This window comes from Electrophorus electricus, chromosome 7 (assembly GCF_041902795.1).
Source record: "Electrophorus electricus isolate QZ-2024a chromosome 7, ASM4190279v1, whole genome shotgun sequence".
Taxonomy (NCBI): domain Eukaryota; kingdom Metazoa; phylum Chordata; class Actinopteri; order Gymnotiformes; family Gymnotidae; genus Electrophorus; species Electrophorus electricus.
In genome coordinates, this window is record NC_137503.1 from 34,592,907 (window position 1) to 34,613,100 (window position 20,194).

Sequence of the window (20,194 nt, forward strand, 5' to 3'; positions counted from 1 at the left end):
TCATTAAGGCCTAGCAGGGCCACTCAGGCATCCCTGATAGCAAGCAGGGACCTCGACAGCCATTTATAAACACACTCGCGCCAGAGTCATTCCGTTACAGCTCCCCTGACCGGCCGGCATTGTATTGGGTTTGCATCATGTGATGACATCAGGCTCTGAGCATCCAGCCACTTCCATTGACTGCAATAGCTAAATATGGCTGTGGGCTGAAGGAGGGGTAGGGTACTGGAGGGGAGGCTGGAGTCCAGTTCTGTTACACACACTCAGACATTCCTTCGGAGAGTCCAGGGCCCCACGGCTGGAGAGGGACCCTTATATGGAATGTTTACACCACACAACGCTGACGAGTGCAAGCTCTTCGACACATGCAACGGACACTTGGGTCCATAACAGGAGCGCGTCTCGCACACAGTTCCTGTGTGGCCCCAGGTATTAGTCAGAGAAATAATCAACAAAAAAGCATGACATCAACATGTGCACAGAGATTCCGGGACTGAAACAAGAGACTGCTTCATCAGACGTCCTCTGTTTCTCTTACACGCTGTCTGGATGGGATGTGTGGCCCAATCAGAAGATGACTTGAGTGCATGTGAAGCCAAAATATCTTTAAACACTTAAATTGTTTCCCCCTCTCTGAACATTTATGAACTTGACATGCAATTAATGGACATGATTCAACTAATACCCTCCTTTTCCCTTAATCACAGAGCTATCGTGGCTGTAACATCTCCAGGATAAAAGGCTGTTCTGTCATGCTCTATCCTGCTGTTTCCCGCTGTCTGAAAGTAAAGTGATTTGTGAAAGCACCTGCAGAACTAAGGCTGCTGCTGCCAATCATCCTGCTTCCCCATTTCATCCTACTCCGTCCTGTTGATTAGACCTCTGATCTTGTCCACACGCTTGCATTTAACAGGACCTGGCCCACCATTGGATGCTCACCTTTCCTTTTTTTCTGCCCCATCCAACCCTTTCAACCAATCGCAGCTCTGAGTGTGAGTGGATGACCTAGGCGGGTTCTGTTTGGTGACTGAGGATGGGTTCCCGTGCTACTGCGTCACCTACACCGGGCTGAAGTTGAGCGACACCCTTACGCAAGAATGGCAGTGAAAGGGCTGGACTGGTTGAGGTCCACTGATGATGGTGAAACCCTTCATCATCATCAGACAGGCCATGAGACATGCTGAGGTCACACATCCATTCAGTGGTGCGGTCTCCCTCCATATGAGAGTTGGGTCACACTTCACAGCCAAATGGAAATGTAGCCATTGGAAATGCAGGTACAGAACACTAATGCACTGGGAAGGGAATGGTCACATGACCAAGGCCGCCTTCACTGGGCTTTAGCGGCAGGTTTCAGGCTTTCTGCACCAGCTCTCGACACTCACTGCAGGAAAGATTCCTCAGCAACACCTCACTGAACACCAGTCTAGTTCTGCTTTAAAGCCCAAAGGGGAGGAAAAAAAAGCATCATTAAAATATTTTTTAGTATAACCAGCCAAGTTGCGGCGTCAGGCTTCAAAGAGGTCGCACTTTTGAATGAGGGTCAACGCACATGAGTGTCATGACCAATCTGTGAATCGGTCATCTTTTTAAGAGCGCAGGTTCAGGTTTATTCACATTTTCACCACTACTTCCGCTGCATTACAAGAGAAAGTTCATGGCTGACTCCGACAGTGAGGTCAGAGATACCTGCCGACTCCATGCTGCTTTGCCATAGAAGGATGTCAAACACCACCAATATGGATGACGACCAAAGGCAGGGTGTGTTGTAACGTAAGGGATCTTTTCAACCTTGGTCATGTTTTTTGGCTAAAACCATCCCTTCTTTTTAATGAGACACTCACCTTCTCTGCATTTCCATCTCCTCTGGTGATGGGCCATTCTGCACCTGAGGGCTCTGTTGTCTTGGCAACGTAGGGCCTGCAGAGAGAAACGAGAAAAAAAAATGGGTGTGAACATCAGCCAAAAGAACAAAGTTCAGGGCCAGGCGTGGCACACCACTGGTCCAGGGTCAGGACTGAGGACCAGCTGAGAACAGGGAGAACTTTTATCTGTTATGGAATCAGAGCTGACCAGAAGTGGGAGGGGGGGTAGGTCACTGATACGAAAGAAACACACAAGTCATCACGCACTGTACTCTCAGCAACCTCTAAATGAGAAGAGGTCAGGGTGTCAAACAATAATAGAAACAGCTTACAACACAAATCTACTGAATTAAAATTATTTTATAGAATCTGGTGTTCAGAGTACATCAGCTGACCAGTTGGTATGTTGTGGATGCAGGTTGAGAGGGTTAGTAACCCTATGAGATGCCCAAGTCCAACACAGATAGTCCTCACACACACACACACACACACACACACACACACACACACACACACACACACACACACACACACACACACACACCCACCCACACCCGCACCTTACACCTGCATCAATGCCCTTCCGAGCAGGAGAGAGGTTATCCGGCTACACGTCATCTCTGCGATTTTCTGGTAGGTCCACTCACGGTGGAACAGCAGAGGAAAAAGATCCATCAAGAGCACAAGTACACGGCAACGACTGCAGTACAGACCGAGCAAGCTCACGCACGTTGGATCAGCCTGCAGGCTGGGCATGCTCGTCCATGAAACTGAGAGTGACGTTACAGCGTCCCAAAAGGTCCACATGGCCTGTGTCAGAAATAAACGCGTCACTGCCACACACGTAAAAACACAACTACGGGGTTAGTACTGTAGTACTGTTCATATGTCAGTGGGGTCAGTAATTATATTTTGTTGCTCTAGCATTGTATTCCTGCAAAAATCATTTAAAATGAAAATATTATGCAGTGTGGCAAGGCATCTTAAATTGGGCCCTTGAAAACCTTTGTAGCCGCCATTTAATTTCAAATTAAATATACTGGAGTCAAAACAAAAATCTCATCACTATGCTGGATTATAAACCAAATGCAATCTCAACAACTTCAAAAACCTTTAACGGCCAGTATCTGACCACAGAGGAGCATTTTTATTGGACTACATGGACCTGGGCATGCAGTGCACAAGGCCATCTAAGCCACCCGAAATCCCAGTCTAAATCCACACAGCCGTTGTGTCTGATCTGAGCATATCCCACGCAATTGTCACAAATCCACACACACACACACACACACACACACACACACACACACACACACACACACGTCCTTGCAGTAACAATATTAAGTGCATTTAAACTACACCCGCAACCATTAGTCTCTCGGATGTTTTGACGTGCAAGCAAATTGCTCTGCATTCTTCAGGCTTTCACAGAACTGAAACAAACACTGCTCCCATAATGTCACAAGGTAAGCACCAATTACCAAGCCCACCAGCTCGGGCCAGCCGTCGTGGCACAGCCAATGAAACGTCCAACGTCCACAGCTTGGAGCCGTTTTTAACATGTCCACAAGGTCATAATGCCACTCTTAAAATCTCAAGCTCTCGTACCATGTGGCTGACCTCATCCACAGAGACAAATGGAACAGTAGTGCTCAGACGCTGGCCTGGATCCAAACAACCGCTGTTCCTCCGCCCTGCATGCCAGCCTGCTGCCTCCATCTCCATGGTACAGATTTAAAACCAATATTACAGTGAGGAAAGGACGAAGCACAAAATTCCACAAATTTCACAATCACAGTGCTGAAGCACAAATGCATCTACAGTACTCACAGAGACAACAGATTCTAACAGTTCTCCCTTCACAAAACATATCTTTGACCAATCGAAGACACAGGTTACTAAAAAATGATGGTATGATTCATTATTTACATATTCCAATCTATAAGCTGGGAAAAGCAAGCACATACACGACAAGCGGAGGATGCCGAGCCTCTTCTGGCAGCAGACGAATCCAAGAAATCCATCCTGGCAGTCCATGGGAGTGCCTTTAGCTCCGCTAGCATTAGCACCCAAAGTCCCCTCGACGGTGTCTAGGGCCCTCTGGGAAAGTCGCATACTGTCCAAACTGCCCTGATCTGGGAAGACGACTGCAGTCCGGTGCAGGCTGGCAGCCTCCGAGCAGTCCCGTCCTGCCATGAGGCTTCCTGGCAGGATGCAGGCGCCTCAGAACACTTTCCGGCCCTGATCAATTATTCATGTCTGAATAGTCGAAGGGCAGAACACCACTGCCCTTCAAATCAGATCAGCAGCACTGCCTCTGGAGCGCATGTTAACCCCTTCACCACTAAACACAAACAAAAACAGCTCGGACGGACGGACGGACGTGCCCATGCACAGCCTGAGACAAAAACAATGAGTGAGCAAGCACATGGAAAGAGAAAAGCTTCTCTCTGAATCATCCATGCAGTTACCTTAGGAACATGGCAGCGAGAATGATTATGAGAGAGCAAATTGTCTCCTAATCCACTGTAGGTAATAGTTTGGGTGGAATACACTACTGCAGCTCTGTGAGGAGGAGATACTGAATCAATCACTTTGAGGGACATGAAATGAATGGCTTCTGTAGGGACTGTGGAACTCTCCTAGCCAAAGATACTCCAGGCTGACCTGGCGCATTTCTCTGCATGCACGAGAGAGAAACGGAATGCTACAGCCAACAGAACGAGAGCCTTCAAATCAACTTCCACAGCACCAGCACTGATCGCATAGCCGCAGATAGCGCAACGTCAGACTTCACAGTGGTTGTGTGATCTTAGTGAAGGAAGAAAAGCAAGAAGAACCCAAGTTCTTCACAACATCCGCAGCCCCTCAGCTGTGCCAGCTAATGGTGGTGATAGAGATAAGTCCATTTTGGACCACCGCAGCTAAACAGTCAATGCCTTTAAAAGAACCGATTCTCTCTCAAAACGCTCACATTTACCCTAGACACCCCAAAACCTGCCATAAACAAGAGCAGCATCCTAGCATTTTTTCTAGCATACTGTGATATTCCTGCACCCAATGCACCTCTGTCTGTGCCTTTCTAACAGGGGATAAGGCCCTAAGCCTTAATAAGCCCTCAGGATTAATCCACTAACAGTAACAAGCCCAGAGACTCAGGGTGACAAACTCGTCCAAGACGATCACAGAGAAAGTGCTCATTCTCCCACGTGTTACAGCAACAAGTCAGGTAGACAGCGACACCTGGCCCAGTGCTACATACCGAGGCAGTCACACAGGAGGTGCCCCCCCACACACAGACACACACACACAAGCCCTGGACTGACTCTTGAGCCTCAGATGGGGGTCAGTGTATGGTATAGGAAACCGAGGTGAGAAGACACAGTTGATGTCTCTAATCAGACTTCAGCGGTTACACCCACCCATCATGGTCGGTGTCCCTACAGTCTGAGCTCTGTTATCAGACTTCTTTGGCTATGGAGACAGACTGACTGCGGCATGCAGAACCACACATCTGGAGCGCCTCCTAACCCTGACAGACAGAATGATGGGGTACACATTCTATGCATCACATATCTCGGAGGTCGTTTTCCAGGATACGGAGGCGAGGGAGACACAGAGTCTGGCAAACACAAGGATTGATGGCTGTCCATTTTAGGTTGGGGGGGGGGGGGGGGTAATGTTTCAGCTACCTCCCTAAGCAAATGATCCAGGATGAGCTCATCCACCTCCCATACAAGTCCTCAACCAGCAAAAACTGACCCTAGGTCAGTTGTTGGAGGCAGCTGCCTGGCCACAGACACATCAGACGAGGAACAGGCTGATCCCACGTCAGCGCCTAATAAAAGCAGCTCTGCTTGGAAACAGCGCTGCTAAAATCCACCTCAAAAAAAACATTTCATTTTGTGGGTCAAAAGGTGCCCTGTCGCAGGCTGTGGAGAAGAGAAAAAAAAAGACTTATTCTCGAAATTATGAACGTCCGTTAGGCAACCTCAGTCAAAGCTGTTTACAGGTTAAATTCTACCACACCATGAAACTGTACTTGACAATGCTATTTATGGATTGCAGTGCTACAACACGTTTAATAAATAAATGTTTGTTCTGTTTTTTTGACAGGGAGGCAGGGGTATGCACAGGGGGTGCAGACATTTATTTTGGACATAGCAAGTTGGACTCTTTACAGGAAAAAATTCCCTGGATAATAAAATGTGCAGAATACACAGCATTCTGAGAGAGAGTAAGTGCAAAACATCTGAGTCAGCACCGATGAAAGCAAAACAACCCAATGAAGAGACAGAAAGGGAGAAAGTGAAGGGATGCAGAAGGTAGGGGGAGAACCCCACACACACACACCCCACACACACAACCACCCATACACCCAAATGGGTAATTCAGTGTGTCGCAATGGAACATCAGTCTGACCAAACTAACCATCAGTACACGCCTGTAACACTGCAAATTGGAGTGGTAACAGACAGACTTTAAAAGTCCATCATCTAAGCATGTGGCTGGGACAACACAGCCATCCGCACCATTCGTGCAGTACAAGCCCAGTGAAGCTCTCTGCGCACATCGATGACGTACATGCATTTCACACGAGTCACGTTGCACAAATCAACCTGCAAATCAGTACATTAGGTTTAAAACCTCCACAATGACTTACTTTTTGAAATACAATGTGCTGTTGTAGCACGTAAGATTTTACCAAGTCAAAAGATGAAACTCTGAGGTAAATCATTTTTCCTGTATTAATAAAGATGAGTGAATCATTTTGTTGTGTATTAGTAAAGACACATTTGATGTGCTTGGGCTTTGCTACGGTTCCTCTACTGGGGCTTGACCACTACACTCACTCCGCAAGATGATCTTGGCATGGCTGATCTTCTGCTCGTGGAAGGGGCTTGCCCGAGGGGCATGTATGGCGCTCGCCCCTCCGCCCCACGTGCCTGTGCGTTGAAGTCCCATGTCGGGTCCTTCACGGAGAAGCCGGGTTGAAAAAAAAACTCACTCACAGCAGACCACCTTGTACCGAAGCAAAGACGACGATAATTAAAGATCCAGTCCCTGAAAAACAAGAGCACCTCCAGCACGGGAGGAGACCACCGGTACAGAGACAGATGGGCAGCTACTCTCTCGACTACACGCCACTCGGCTGCTTGGACAGATGAGAAGATGGGACGCGAGACTCTGGGAGCAAAGAGCGTGATCCCATCAATAAAACATGGGCCACGTGATGTCACGTCCCCACCACCGTCTCAAAACAGGCTGCTGTTGCAATCGGGGTCATGTGGCGTGACAAGTCAAGAAACAAAAACACATGCCACATATGGGGACCCCCACCAACCTCCATCCCCCGCCCCGGACGATCCACCAGCCAGAAAAAACAAACTCCTTTTGGCTCAGGAATGCCCTGGGTCTCCAAGTGACAGTGTCTCGACCACTTCTTTAAAGAAAGAGGGCCTCTGAGCCACACCTACGAGGAGAAGACTCTCAAACACCTGTCTGTAAAGAATCAAAACACAGAACCACCTTCATTTAGAGGCACAGAGCCAGACTTCTCAGGGTCTTGGTGACAGCTCACGTTGATGTGACGCCGATGAAGTCATGCCATCACTCCTGTTTGACCTGTATTCTCCTCTGTCAACAGGCCATCACAACAGAGTATTTATACCCCCAAAGAGGGCAGACAAATCCGTCTCTTGACACATGATGGCTTGCACGTCCTGCGGTGAAGACACAGGCCGGGGCAGAAGTCCATATGCAAGCCAGTGACCAGTTCCTAAAATAAGAACCTCAGGACGGTGCTTCTGCATTCAGCCACGAGCCGCCTTGCCTCCCGCGAGAACTTCGTTCCTCAGTTTCCCACTGTCAGAGCTGAGGATGAAGAATGAACGCAACAAAGACCTTCCTCCTCCTGACACCCTCAGGCTCCTCCTCCTTTCGGCTCTACTCTTCCTACCTGAAAACTCAGCAGGTAGAGGTGACGAACAAGCGTGACCAGAGCTGAGGGGGTATTCGCTGAATTCTCACAAGCTGAGAAGTCCCTCGAGGACGTGAACACTCGAAAGGTGAAACGCCAATTTTTTCTCCTTTCCAGACAACTACACAGTCATCACCCTGCTAACAATCATGGTGCCAGACCGTAAAACACCTGCCTGTCTGTACCAGCTTTTGTTCGCATGTTCTTATCAACCAAATCAGCTGAATGTGTATGAGAGAGAGGGGGGAAAAAAATAAAATAAAATAAAGTGTAGCGGAAACAACAGGCCGATTCAGGACGCCTGAGAATGAGGCACATTCACAGGAACCTGGGTGTGCCTGCAAGGCGCAGCTGATCTGCTCTTTCTGTAAACCACCGGTGGTGTTTACAAGTGTTCTCCAGCAATGACATGCAGCTGCAAGTGGCACCTTGCATGGAGAGGCCTGGGACATCTTCCTGGGAACAGTCCGGGCCTGACGCCGTTCTGAGGCTCCCGTGTTCCGTTGGCAACAGCATTTATTTTAAAAACTCAGAATCTCCGGCGGGAGCTCCAGTGTCGCCCTGAAACCGCACACGTGACTCGCTCCTGCTGACTAAAGAAATATGTCCCAGGGAGGGAACAAAAACAACACCCAGAACACATGACGCCGTTGTTACGGCTCCCCGTGTGTCTGTGTTGACACATGCCAGAATAAAAGCGTCCCTGTAACGTGCAACAGGAAAGAATTTGCAGGCGCTACCTCAGGCGACAAGCTGGGTAAACACCACTGGCTAGTGAACCCTGGATAAAACCTCCAATCATCACTGCCGTGCCATAAATACATAAACGCATTCGCCCAATTGGGAGACGTTGTTAAGGTGGCGCATCCGTTCTTCAAAAAGGTATGAATAGAATCGACTCATTCTGGCAGTATCTTTTTTTGAAAGGGTACTTTTGGACTCTAACCGGTTTATACTTGCTAAGGACACTTTTTTGAGGAAACTAAGCAATTTTGTAAGTCACACATTTAGGAAAATCTATTTGCTATACATCGCAACAGAGGCCGTCACTGCACAACTACACACAAAAATTATTTCTGAACCAACCAAACTCCAGACTTTGTCTAGGCTGATGCCTGGCTGAATGCAGCTCTGTGTCTGGTTGGTCCCAGTTTGCAACGGTTCATCCTACTCCAGTGCTTTTGGTAAACTGCTTAGTGCTGACTACAGAGCGCTGGCAGGAGAGAGAGCCAATTAGCAGTCCCGGAGCAGCAGAAGGTGCCTGAAAACCTCCTGCTGTCCGTTTAGCCCAGTTTAACCACCACCACCCCCCCAAAAAAAAATCACCTCAATAAAGAAATAAATAAAAAGGTAGACGCCTGCGGTTATTATGGTAATTAAATCAGGCTGCTGCTCTACACATGGTAGGACTCAGTCTCCAAAAACAGGTGGTAAGGACTGAAGGAAAGGACAGGACGAGGCCCCCAAGGAAGACGCATCTCCCCAGAGGCGCTTAAAAAGATGACGTGACCGAGCAGCATCACAGCGCAGCCCTGCGCTCACGCTTCCTCCGCCTATGGACTTCAGTTGTGTTCATTGGCTTGTCAGCAAGGAGGCATAATTAAGCACGGGGAGTTCAGGGTGTTGAGAGGTTATAGCATGTGGAGGTGTAGCGCATCACACAAAGGTCAGCGGAGCTGAACGCGTACAACACTCTTGTTTGGGGTTGCTCACATACACACCTTACAGCACAGTCCAGTGGAGGCAGTTTGATTTCCTACATCAGAGTTTCACAGTGTCGGTGTATTTAAATGTCAGTGTCATTTAAAAATGCACATCATTCAGGGAACAAGTCACAAACAACTGGTTAAATTTTGTTCCAATGCAGCATTAGTGGCTCTAGATCTGCCTGCAAGGTGCACACCTGTAATGAGAGAACAGAGCCTGCATATCCCCTGACAAAGCATGTGTTGTTCCCTAAACTCAGTGTGCACGAGTCGAAGCCCCAGTAAACACACTCTCCACAGCAGACGGTCGCACCGACACTCGGGTAATGTGGTCCTTTAGTCACACTGCAACAGAAAGAGACGCAAAGTGACGCAAAAGGGAAACGCACGGAGGGGACCGGGCCACAAAGCTTCCTACGAGACAGTTCCAGCCGTGAGTTTGGCCTAGTGAGGACTGTGGACTCTGTGTGACTGCAAACCCCTGCTGGGGCCCACCCACACACAACCCCCCGCCCCAATCAGTACAGGCACCCGCTCCATCCAGCCGCCCACCCACAACAGACACCTTTAAAACACATAAGCCTGGCATAGAGGACACCCCCACCCACCCCAGTGACTAGCCTCAGTCGGCCTCATTATGGTTAATTGGCCACAACAGTTTGAGGAACTAAACACACATGACCTCACAGAGCGAACACAAAAGCAGAATTCAGAAAAGCAAATTACTTTCCCGCAAAGCGTAAATGCATAAAAAGTATGAAGGCCAGAATCAAAACAGGTGCTCACACTGCAATATCACTGCTGCCTCTCACAGATCAGCACATGCAGAATAAAGTCAATACTTTCATTTTTTTATAATTTTTTCCACTTTCATACTCCAAGACCTTTTTTTTGTAACTCTCTGAATGACGTTAGGAGGAATTAAAGACGCCCCGCCCTCGACTCACCCACTGCTCACCTGCATCCTGAGAGTTGAGCACCTCCAGAGCATGCATCATGGCACTGGCGAAAACGTTGGCGTCCTCCTTGCTGCCGAAGTTGAGGCCGTAGACCTGGCGAGCGTCACGCCACTGGTGGAAGGTCTGCGTGGCCTGGTTGTACTTCAGCCCCTTGGGGATGGCACAGTTTATCACCACCTGAGGAGAGCAGGGGACCAGCGCCAGAGAAGGTCAGACAGCTGCGCAGACGGGACGATGCATTGCCATGCTCTCCAAGGGCTCGGATTCAGCGCGGATTTGGTGAGGATGAGGCTGATTCTGCCTTTATCCTGAGAAACGAGGCACTGCAGCCACACCTCCCTTTACCCATGTGCCAGGATGAAGTGCAGGTTAAAGGTCACCAGCTACAAATAATAAATACATTTAAAAACCCAACTGTATTCAGTCATACTCCACTGTAAGCAGAGAACTACAGTGACAGCCATGACACTACTCGGGTTTTTCGGCTCTGATTAAAGCAGCTGTACCAATAATGGTTCCCGTAAGACTTTTAAAAACGTTATCATCCTTTATTTGATAGCAGTGGTGATGTGGCTGCAGGCCAGAGGTGAAGCATCTAAGAACACATTGTGAACTTTGCTGTCTTAACCTGTGGCTTCCTGACAATCTGTTTCGGTACTTGGCTGCAGTCCCGGTCGTCTCCTGTTATACGAGCAGATCGGTGAGCACATTCACTGCGATTGGGCCTCATCAACCATCACCACCCAGTTAACATATCAACTGGTACAAAGTGTTTTTTTTTTAAAAAGCTTTGGATTATTCTAAACTTCATTAAGACCCAATAACATCAGATATGCTGTGTGGCTCTGGCAAGTAGAGCATGCGTGAACACACACACCCCTGAATTAACCCAGGAGAACATTGTACTAGGCTAATGATTGCCAGGTCTTTAGTCAGTCAGCTGACTACTCCGTGAAATTGCCCCACATGAAGTGCAGGTCACCATCTGGCCAGTGTCACCTCACACCTAACAAACTGCACTCAGGCTCCTCCTCCCAACGGCGCAAGTCTTAGTCTGACTTGCCACAGTTCCCAGAGTCTCTTCCTCCTCTGATGGCACAACCACAAACATGCGATTTATCCATCAAGAGCAGAAGCACTAGAAAAGCGGGCAACGGGACATCTAGATGAACGAGAGTGAGAGGATGCAAGTGCCAAACACTCCAGGCACAGCAGTGACTCACGGAGTGCGTTTTGATGGGCTGGGTTTTGTAATGCTAGACAATGCATCAAGCATGGTGGGACGTCATCAAGGCATTTAATCAATGTGACGTGTGTAGAGGGATCATTGTACTGGTGTCTAACAAGAAAAGAGTTTTTATAGAGGCAGTCCTTCAAAGACTCAAACCAAGACTAGGCTACAGAAACACAATGACATGTTAAGTACAAAAACAGCAATTAAGGATTTAACTAAAAGTCCCTGAAAATATAAGCTAGAGTCTGCGTGTTTAAGGTAAATTTGTTTGTAAAACCTGACAAATTTGTCAAGTTTTGGGAGTTGGAGATGGGGGGGTTTAAAATCATGAGCTATAGCCTCAGAGCTCAAAGATGCAGAGCGCACGCACACAGACCACTGCTCCAATAGCGGAGAGACCCAGTGCCTGTGAAGAGCGAACACACACACACACACACACACACACACACACACACACACACACACACACACACACACACACACACACACACACACACACACACACACACACACACACACACACACACACACCCCTGAACAAAGGAAAGAAACTGAATTAACTGCGAGTTTGTTATTTGAGAGCACAGTCACACAGGTGAATTTAAGACGCAGCTTACCGGGTGGCTTGACTGCTGTCAGCGCGGTGACATTTATACGGTCTCTGAAGACACACACTAAGCTTGATCAAACCGCCTCACCAACACGTGCTAAAAGGGTGCCCGCACAGACCGAGTTAATGCCTTTTCCCCCTCCACAGGAGGGGGTACAGCTAAAACAAGACCAGAGGTCAGACTCAGCATCTGGTGCGCATGATCCGACTCCAAGGCAACAAAGAGCACAAGGGCTCGGGGGACCTCGCATACTTCAAACAACTCGGCAGTGACTTCGTCTTCAATGGCACACTAAACCTAACCAAAATGTTAAATGAGACTTTTAAGCTATTCATTCATTGGGGCAGTAAATATTTATTTGCTTAAACAAAAGTGGCGCATGAGTTAATAAAGTTTTGTATGTTTTTGGTTTGTTCTCCCCCCCACCTGTCCCAGTGGTCGAACACAGCTTCAGTTATCCTGAGGGTGGGCTGTTCTGCCGACTCTGACAGATGCAGCTTTTAATTGTGCTTCAATGCGCCTGAAAAGCACCATTTGGGGTTCATCGAGCAGGAACCCCCAGCAGCGCCTGACATCTACCTGCACGTTCCTCTGAAAAACTCACTCAAATTCAGTTACTTTGTATGGTACTGATCATGAAGGTTTTGTAGTAGCTGCAGCAATATTTGTGATGTATAATACGTTTTCCATTTTACTAAAACACTTACAACGCAAGTAAACGGAAGGTCCTTAGGGGCTAGGACTTGTGCACGGTGGGGTGTCATTTTTCTTCCTAAGGCAGCCCTTGCTGCACGTGTCCACTCTCAATGCCTTTTCATAAACAACTGTAAAGGTAGTGTGTGCAAGCAAAGGCAATCCTTCCCCATGAACCTGCGTGTCCTAGTCAACAGGAACAGGATCATGGGAACGCAGCTGTGCTTGGAGATCATCTCATTAACATGCTAGCAATGGCAAGCCAACACAGAGGAGAGTTCACTAGTTCACGCCTGGTCAGACGAGACGCAGAACAAATGCCATCACCTGCAGTGCCAGAAGCAAAGCCAATGAGGTTATTGAGCACAAGAAACAATTAGTGTACTCATTTAAAATAGACTGCTTTGCTTATATGATCTTAATGTGTTACTAATAGATACAATGTTGGCTCTGGCCTACAGGATTTAATGACAATAATCACAACTTTACACATTCAACCTCAACAGAATTTTCTTCATTGTCCAATTACTTTGCATCTCTTCCCCAAATAACTGTGCATGGATGCCCCCCTTCAAAGACACCCGAGGTCTACACCCTTTGGGCGTTCATGACAGAAATCAGAATGCAACCCAAAAGCACAGCAAATTCCTTTCTACTGTCCAAAACATTGAGATCAGCACATCACCCCAGATGGAGTTAATCAAGAAAACCACGCAAACCTTTGCTTTCACACAAAGCTTAATACAGAAAGAACACGACGTGGGGCACTGCCGGAACTACCATCACAAAATAGCCTTCTTCACTTACGCCGGGGCATATGAAACCCATTTCAAAAGGGACAGAAATGAACACCTGAATGCCTGAAATAACCAACAAGGCATTCTGGAGATGCCATCAAAACTCAGTGTTCACTCACCCAACTACTGATGACCTTGTGTCTCTATCCATCTGTTTATGTTCACCTTGCTAAGCAGGCAGGTATGTGCCTGAATAACAGCTCAGCTGTACGGTTCCCCACACTGGCGTGGAACACGAGCCTTCTCTCTGCAGAGGAGGAGAGCCGACACCAGTACACAACGCCAGCGTCGCAGAGCTGAGAGAGGTGGCGTTCGCCGGTGTGTGTTTACCCGACCACGTGTTGGTGTGAGGCTTCTGTGGACAGTTTCAGGAGAGGGAGGGAGAGCTTTAACAGACACGGAGCTGCTCCACATTAAAAGGAAGGGCTCGGCGTTTCAGATGAGAGACCAAGCAACAAGTACATTAGATAGTCCAGCTATGTTTTTGCTGGCTAAATTATCCGAATTAAAATTGTACATTTACTTCTGAGGTCATTTCAGCTGTCCAGCATGACATATCGAGTTTAAGGCAACAACATGCATCACCATGACACTGCAGCAAAAAGTAAACAAATATCACCATGACAACACAGAACAGCCATCAGCTTTAAAGTACACATCTAACGAAGAGTGGAAAAAGTGACCAAGTTAAAGAAGGAACGCTATGGAAATGTGGACTGGTCTCTCCTTCAGGGAGTGCCTGTGATGAGCCACCACTGGATGATGGGTAGCAGAGGCTGTGGAAACAATGCTTTGCTGGGAACAGTCATTTGTGCTGAAGTTCACAGGAGATTCACAGAATTGGTTTCCCCTATACTAAATTTAGTTTCAAATTGAATATGTTAAAATTGGTTTCAGGCCTGCCATGGGGTCTCTAAACAATACAGGAAAAAACATTTACTGCTTTGACCTTTGAAGCAAATGTCCTAGGAACCTGGCAAAGTTGCGTGGCTAGCAGCGGGGAAAGCAGTCAACGGACGTCTCTAGCTGGCAGTACAACCAATTCTGACTACAGCCAAGCAGAGGGGTGACGGGAGCAGTTTCAGTCCGTCTGGTCCCGACTTCGTTCCAGCACTTTCGGACTACGTAAACTCACCTGGTGGTCCTGGATTTTGCGGCCTACTACCCGGAAGGCGTTCGTGCCGGTGTGGTGGTAGATGTGCACTCTGCTGAAACCAGTAGAGCCGCCAGCAGGGACCCATTTCTTGTTGGCGTCATCGTACACCATGACGGCAGCCCGCGCCTGGCAGATACTTTGTTCACTGCACAGCAACAGAGAAAACAGAACACAAATCAGCTCAACATGGGAAGCGTCTCTCCTCTTTGCTATCATCTAGATGTAGATGAATGCTTGGTGGCAGAGTTTCATTAGGAAGAACATGCAGAACACACTTTCACTAATATCAATTTCAGGTGCACTGGGGCAGTTCCCCGCCCAAGTTGTTGAGCTAGACCACATATTACGGCTAAAATCCACCAACCTTGATCCACTTAAGTAATAGGACCACAAAAAAATAAAATCCTAATTTTCTTACAGAAATACAGGTAGAGAGGAAAAAACAATACCCACTTGCAAATAAAGATTTATAGTCCTGTTTCACCCTTGACCTGTTTTGACAAGCCTGGCACGATTTAATTATTGTTTGGCCTTGCTGGTGTTGGAGATAAAAGTGTGACTCAGTTTCACTGTAAGAATCTGAAGAATTGGCCATGTGACTCCGTGAATGACAAGTAGGAGTTCTCCACCGTGCACTACCGTGTGTCCCCTGCACCAAGCACCCGTCCCAGACATGGGCAAGAGTATGTCCCAATAAACCAAATATTCACCAGCGTAAAAGCAGACATGCATTCACTGTGCTACACACTGACAGGAAGCAGTTTCACTACATCATGAACCATGACAAAGCATTCCAGAGGACTTGGCAATCAGTCGAGGGGTTCATTTTGTTTTGCTTTTCAGCAAAAGCAGGCGCAACTGTGATGAGTCAGGGAAGCCCTCCTGGCAGCTGGGGGCTAAGCTAAACAGGACTGCCCACGGAGAGCAATCTGTACACTTTACTTAAAGAGCGAGGAGACCAGAGGCGGGCAGGAAGACATTGTGCCCAGCAGCGTCAACTGACACAGCTGGTCGCGGGCCAGACGCGGTCTCAGAACCCGAGAGCTGAGGGGGGGGACAAAAAAAACCAAACACCAAGACGAGCAGAGGACTCTAAAAAATAACCACGTCTTAGCTGATGGTTATTTGATCGTGCAAGCGGGGATCCACTGCTGTGTAACTTTGTACTGACGAACGCAAGCGGAGCTCTTGAAACTGTCCTCTGTGTCCCAACGCTGAAATGGAGTCTGTGCAGTTCTCCCATTTAAAAGGCAGGCTGACTACACACGCATCTCAATATCTGCAGCAAACCAACCACAGGTCAACAACTTGCTTCCTTCCAGGCCTTTTTTTTTTAAGACTAACTTGTTAATTTGTTTGTTTTTTCCTGTATGTATAGGCCATTAACTGCACCATGGAAAAGGAACACATGAAATTTGAGATACAGTAGCAACACTCAAAGCACAGAACAGGAGAATAACTACAAACTAGGCTTTAAATTCTCAAGTGGATTTAAAATTTTGCTACACTAATTTAAACAGAATCTAGATTTTTCCATATTGTTTTCTAAATTTCTATAATCTTCCATATCTGGAAATGAGTGCCTTTAATTTACATATTTTTCCAGACTTTCTACACATAGAATAACCATCAACAGACTGGTCAGAAGTAACCTGAGTAAAAACATTCACACAGACTGGTTAGGAGGAATCTGCAATCCATGATTGGCTAAGGATGTTTATTGAAAGAATTAGAGACCTCACTTGTTTTCTTCGAAAGCTCAAAGTGGCGTGTCCACTCAGGCTGAAGTGGCAAGATGGTATTAAAGGTCATCAAAAACAAACCCAACCCTTGGTGCAATATACCCTTGAAAAAGAATCTGGTTAATTAAGTCAATTCCTCTTACCCTTCACACACACAGATAGCACAAGGAGTCTCCCACTGCCTCCATCATGACAAAGAACTGCATGATGTCGGGTGTGTGCTCTGTGCTGCGTAATGCCAGCTACTCCACTCTCTGCATGTCTAATTTTGCTGGTTAGCTCATCTTTTTAACACAGAATACCAAGGGGGTAGAATATCTGATCGTGAAAGACCTAAATATGCCACAGGAGTCAGACAGTAGATACTGCAATTTGCATGAAGTTTGAGTGATCAGACATTCAATCATGACCCTGCTAATACTTTGGGGGGAAAAAGGTATACTGAGATTGGCTGAACATGTCCTCACATGACAAGTCCTGTTTTCCTTTAGTGACCCAAGTTAAACTATTTTGAGTCACCATCTCTGAGCACAATATACATTTTCTTCAGCAAGACAGAACACCTCACTTTGCTAGTACCAACTTAAATAAACAAATATTTCCTCTCTGACAGGTCTGTCAGACTATCTATTGTACACATGAGTTTGAACACCCTATCAGGTGGTGGCAAAGTGAATATTCATGGAATGACTCACTAGACATCTGAGCCTGTAATGCACATGACAATCTTTATCAAAGTTCTCATTTTATTGCTCACTTAAATAGCCTTAAATTAAGCAATTTTGTCCAATATTCATACACAAACTACACAATCTTGTCCTCTAAATTCAAGTTACAGGAGCATTTGCAAAGCTGACAGAAAAAGTGTTGCAATCACAGAAACGATAAGTCGATAAGGTTACCATGGCATTACTGCAAAGGGTGACATCAGCGGCAGAATTAGAGAGACCAAGCTGAGTTCACGAACACTAGACTGCTCTCGGCCAGCGATGCCTGCACAGAACCGCGCTGGGGAAGACGGGGGGCAGCCTGAGTGGAGCAGCAACCAAAAAGATCAACTCAGACACTGAATTCACAAACACACACAGCTTTAGTACGAATACCTGAATACCGGCTCATTCACGTAAATGAATGCGCTTGTGTGCGCGCATTAGAATGGGGAAGGGGGGAAAAAAGGAAGAAAAAAAAATCACTTTAGCTTTGGCATGGTTGTTGGTGCCAGGCGGGCTGGTTTGAGAATTTCTGAAACTGCCGATCTCCTGGAATTCTCTCACTCACACACACACACACACACACACACGTCTACACAGAATCACATCTAGTAAGCAACAGATCTGCAGAAGGAAAGGTCTTGTTGAGAGAAGTCAGCAGAGAATGGCCAGAGCACTTTGGACTGACGGGGAGGCTACGGTGACTCAAACACCCTTTACAACCATGGAGAACATATCTGGACATACAACACAGGCTGTAACTGCAGGTGACCACATCCCATTCCACTCCTGCCAGCAAAGAACAGGCTACAGTGGGCACACGCCGAGTGAAACCAGACCGCTGAAGACTGGAAAATCACTGTCTGGTCTGATGAATCTGGAGTTTTACTGCACATTGCAGATGGCAGGATCAGAATGTGTCGTAAACAGCATGAATTCACAGACCTGTCCTGTGTCAACAGTTCAGGCCATCAGTGGAATGGCGTGGGGAGTGTTTCCTTGGCACACACTGAGCCTCCAAAACTGTGCATCGCTTGAATGCCACAGTCTGAGTATCAGTGGTGACTGTGGGCATTTCTGTATGGTAATAAATTGGCTTATAAAATGATCTTATAAAGACAGCTTCTCAAACTGGTTCCAGCACCAGGCAGCGAGATCAGTGGACTGGTCCCCCCTGTCCCAGTCCCCAGAACTGGCTCGGCTGGTGGATCTCTGGGATGTGGTAGTGCAGGAGACTCTCAGCATAATGGAGCAGCTGACACATCTGCAGAAGTTACATGATGCAATCGTGTCAACATGGACCAAAAATCTCAAAGTAACATTTCATGCCTGTGTGCTTTTGTGTGCTGGACCTCTCCCAACCTCTTAGCAGTGACACCGACACATGGAAGGACACAGAGAGAAGAAAAAAAAACACAAAAAAAAAAACCACACAAACCTCCAGCCACAAATGTTCCAACTTACACATCATTACCAGCTGAACAACCACAACTCTCAGTGTTGGTGCTGTGTTGAGACAATCCTCTACCCCTATATGATCGAGTCTGCAGTGGTCTAAACCGGGCCAGCACATGGAGGGTATCAGACAAGTTATAGAGGGCAACAGAGGGGCTAGAGACAGTAAATTACCCCTATAAAACAGCCCTGTAGGACAGATGCCCCGTGTCAGAGTGCAGGCTCGGTACCCTCACGCCCAATGCTGCTGGCTTTGCCTTGGGAACAAAGACACAACAGACGCTACACATAATAGAGTTAAAAATTAGTTTTAAAAAAAGAGAAAGAAAGCGTCATGCAGCCCAAAGTCATTCTGGGAACGGCTTTGACCAAGCTTGAGACGCATTATTATTTTTAATATTGTTTTTTAGCTTAGCAAACAGCATTATATACAGAGCTACGGTTGCAATCAAACCTGCCAGTTATCTACCAAGAACTAGGACTGGACTGCAGATCACTGAAAAACTGAGAGACTATATTAAAAAACAGCAATTGTGATTATGCCTTACCTTATCCTAAAATACATTAATGCCAGCCTAATGTGGTTAAAGACCTTGGTACAATGCATTTTGCATTACTTTAAATCACAGCAAACGTAAAACTAATTTTGGTCAATCACAACACTTAACAGGAACATCTGAGGTTGGACAGGTTACTCACAGCACAAAAGAAACTAAACTGTTAGGGCCTCATTTACATACCATGGCTTCCTGTGGCACCAGCGTTCAAAGGTCAGTACTGTGCCATCATTAAAACCCAACATTCTGTGCAGCCCAGTGTTATCAATACAATACATTCTGTGCCGGTATAAACACTAGTCAAAATTCCCCAAACTACATTGACCAGGAGCTTATATGCCATGATGAATCCAGTAAGTCATTTGAATACACAAGCTTGAGAAGTAGACTTGGTGATTTGAAATGGGAAGTGGTTTATAACGAGAATGACAAGCAGCCTCGTCCTAGGGGACTTGGCCCAGAGGCAGAGGTAGGAGAAGCCTGTCAAGACCATGCTACGCCCTGCTGGGCGCTTCAAACTCCTCAGCACCTACAGAGCGGAAGATCAGGTGAGGCGCCGAGAGACTCCCACTCAAAGTTCCTGCGCCGTTTTATCTTTGCCCCCAGTGACATTTGCAGTATATGCTGAAGCAATGAATAAGAACACACATCGCTAGAGAACGTCTGGCGCGAGCTCGTCTCATGAAGGAGAATCCCTGCTCATCTGCACTTCAGACCAGTCTGACCACT

The 20,194-nt window shown here is 47.1% G+C and overlaps 1 protein-coding gene across 14 annotated transcripts in view; it reads right to left on the reverse strand.

Annotated features, from left to right (window-relative positions):
• The window catches only part of enah (ENAH actin regulator), a 70,442-nt gene that overhangs the window by 19,630 nt on the left and 30,618 nt on the right, over positions 1-20,194 (reverse strand). For 11 of the 14 annotated variants that reach the window (XM_081718007.1, XM_081718009.1, XM_081718006.1 and 8 more), the window contains exons 2-4: positions 14,981-15,146; positions 10,510-10,687; positions 1,845-1,920 (exon numbers count right to left, since the gene is read on the reverse strand). In XM_081718007.1, coding sequence (XP_081574133.1) covers positions 1,845-1,920; positions 10,510-10,687; positions 14,981-15,146 — 420 coding nt within the window. Of the gene's footprint in view, positions 1-1,844; positions 1,921-3,832; positions 4,079-10,509; positions 10,688-14,980; positions 15,147-15,454; positions 17,382-17,645; positions 18,357-20,194 lie in introns of those variants that run through there. The other 3 variants (XM_035524728.2, XM_081718010.1, XM_081718011.1) reach the window with 3 other exon arrangements.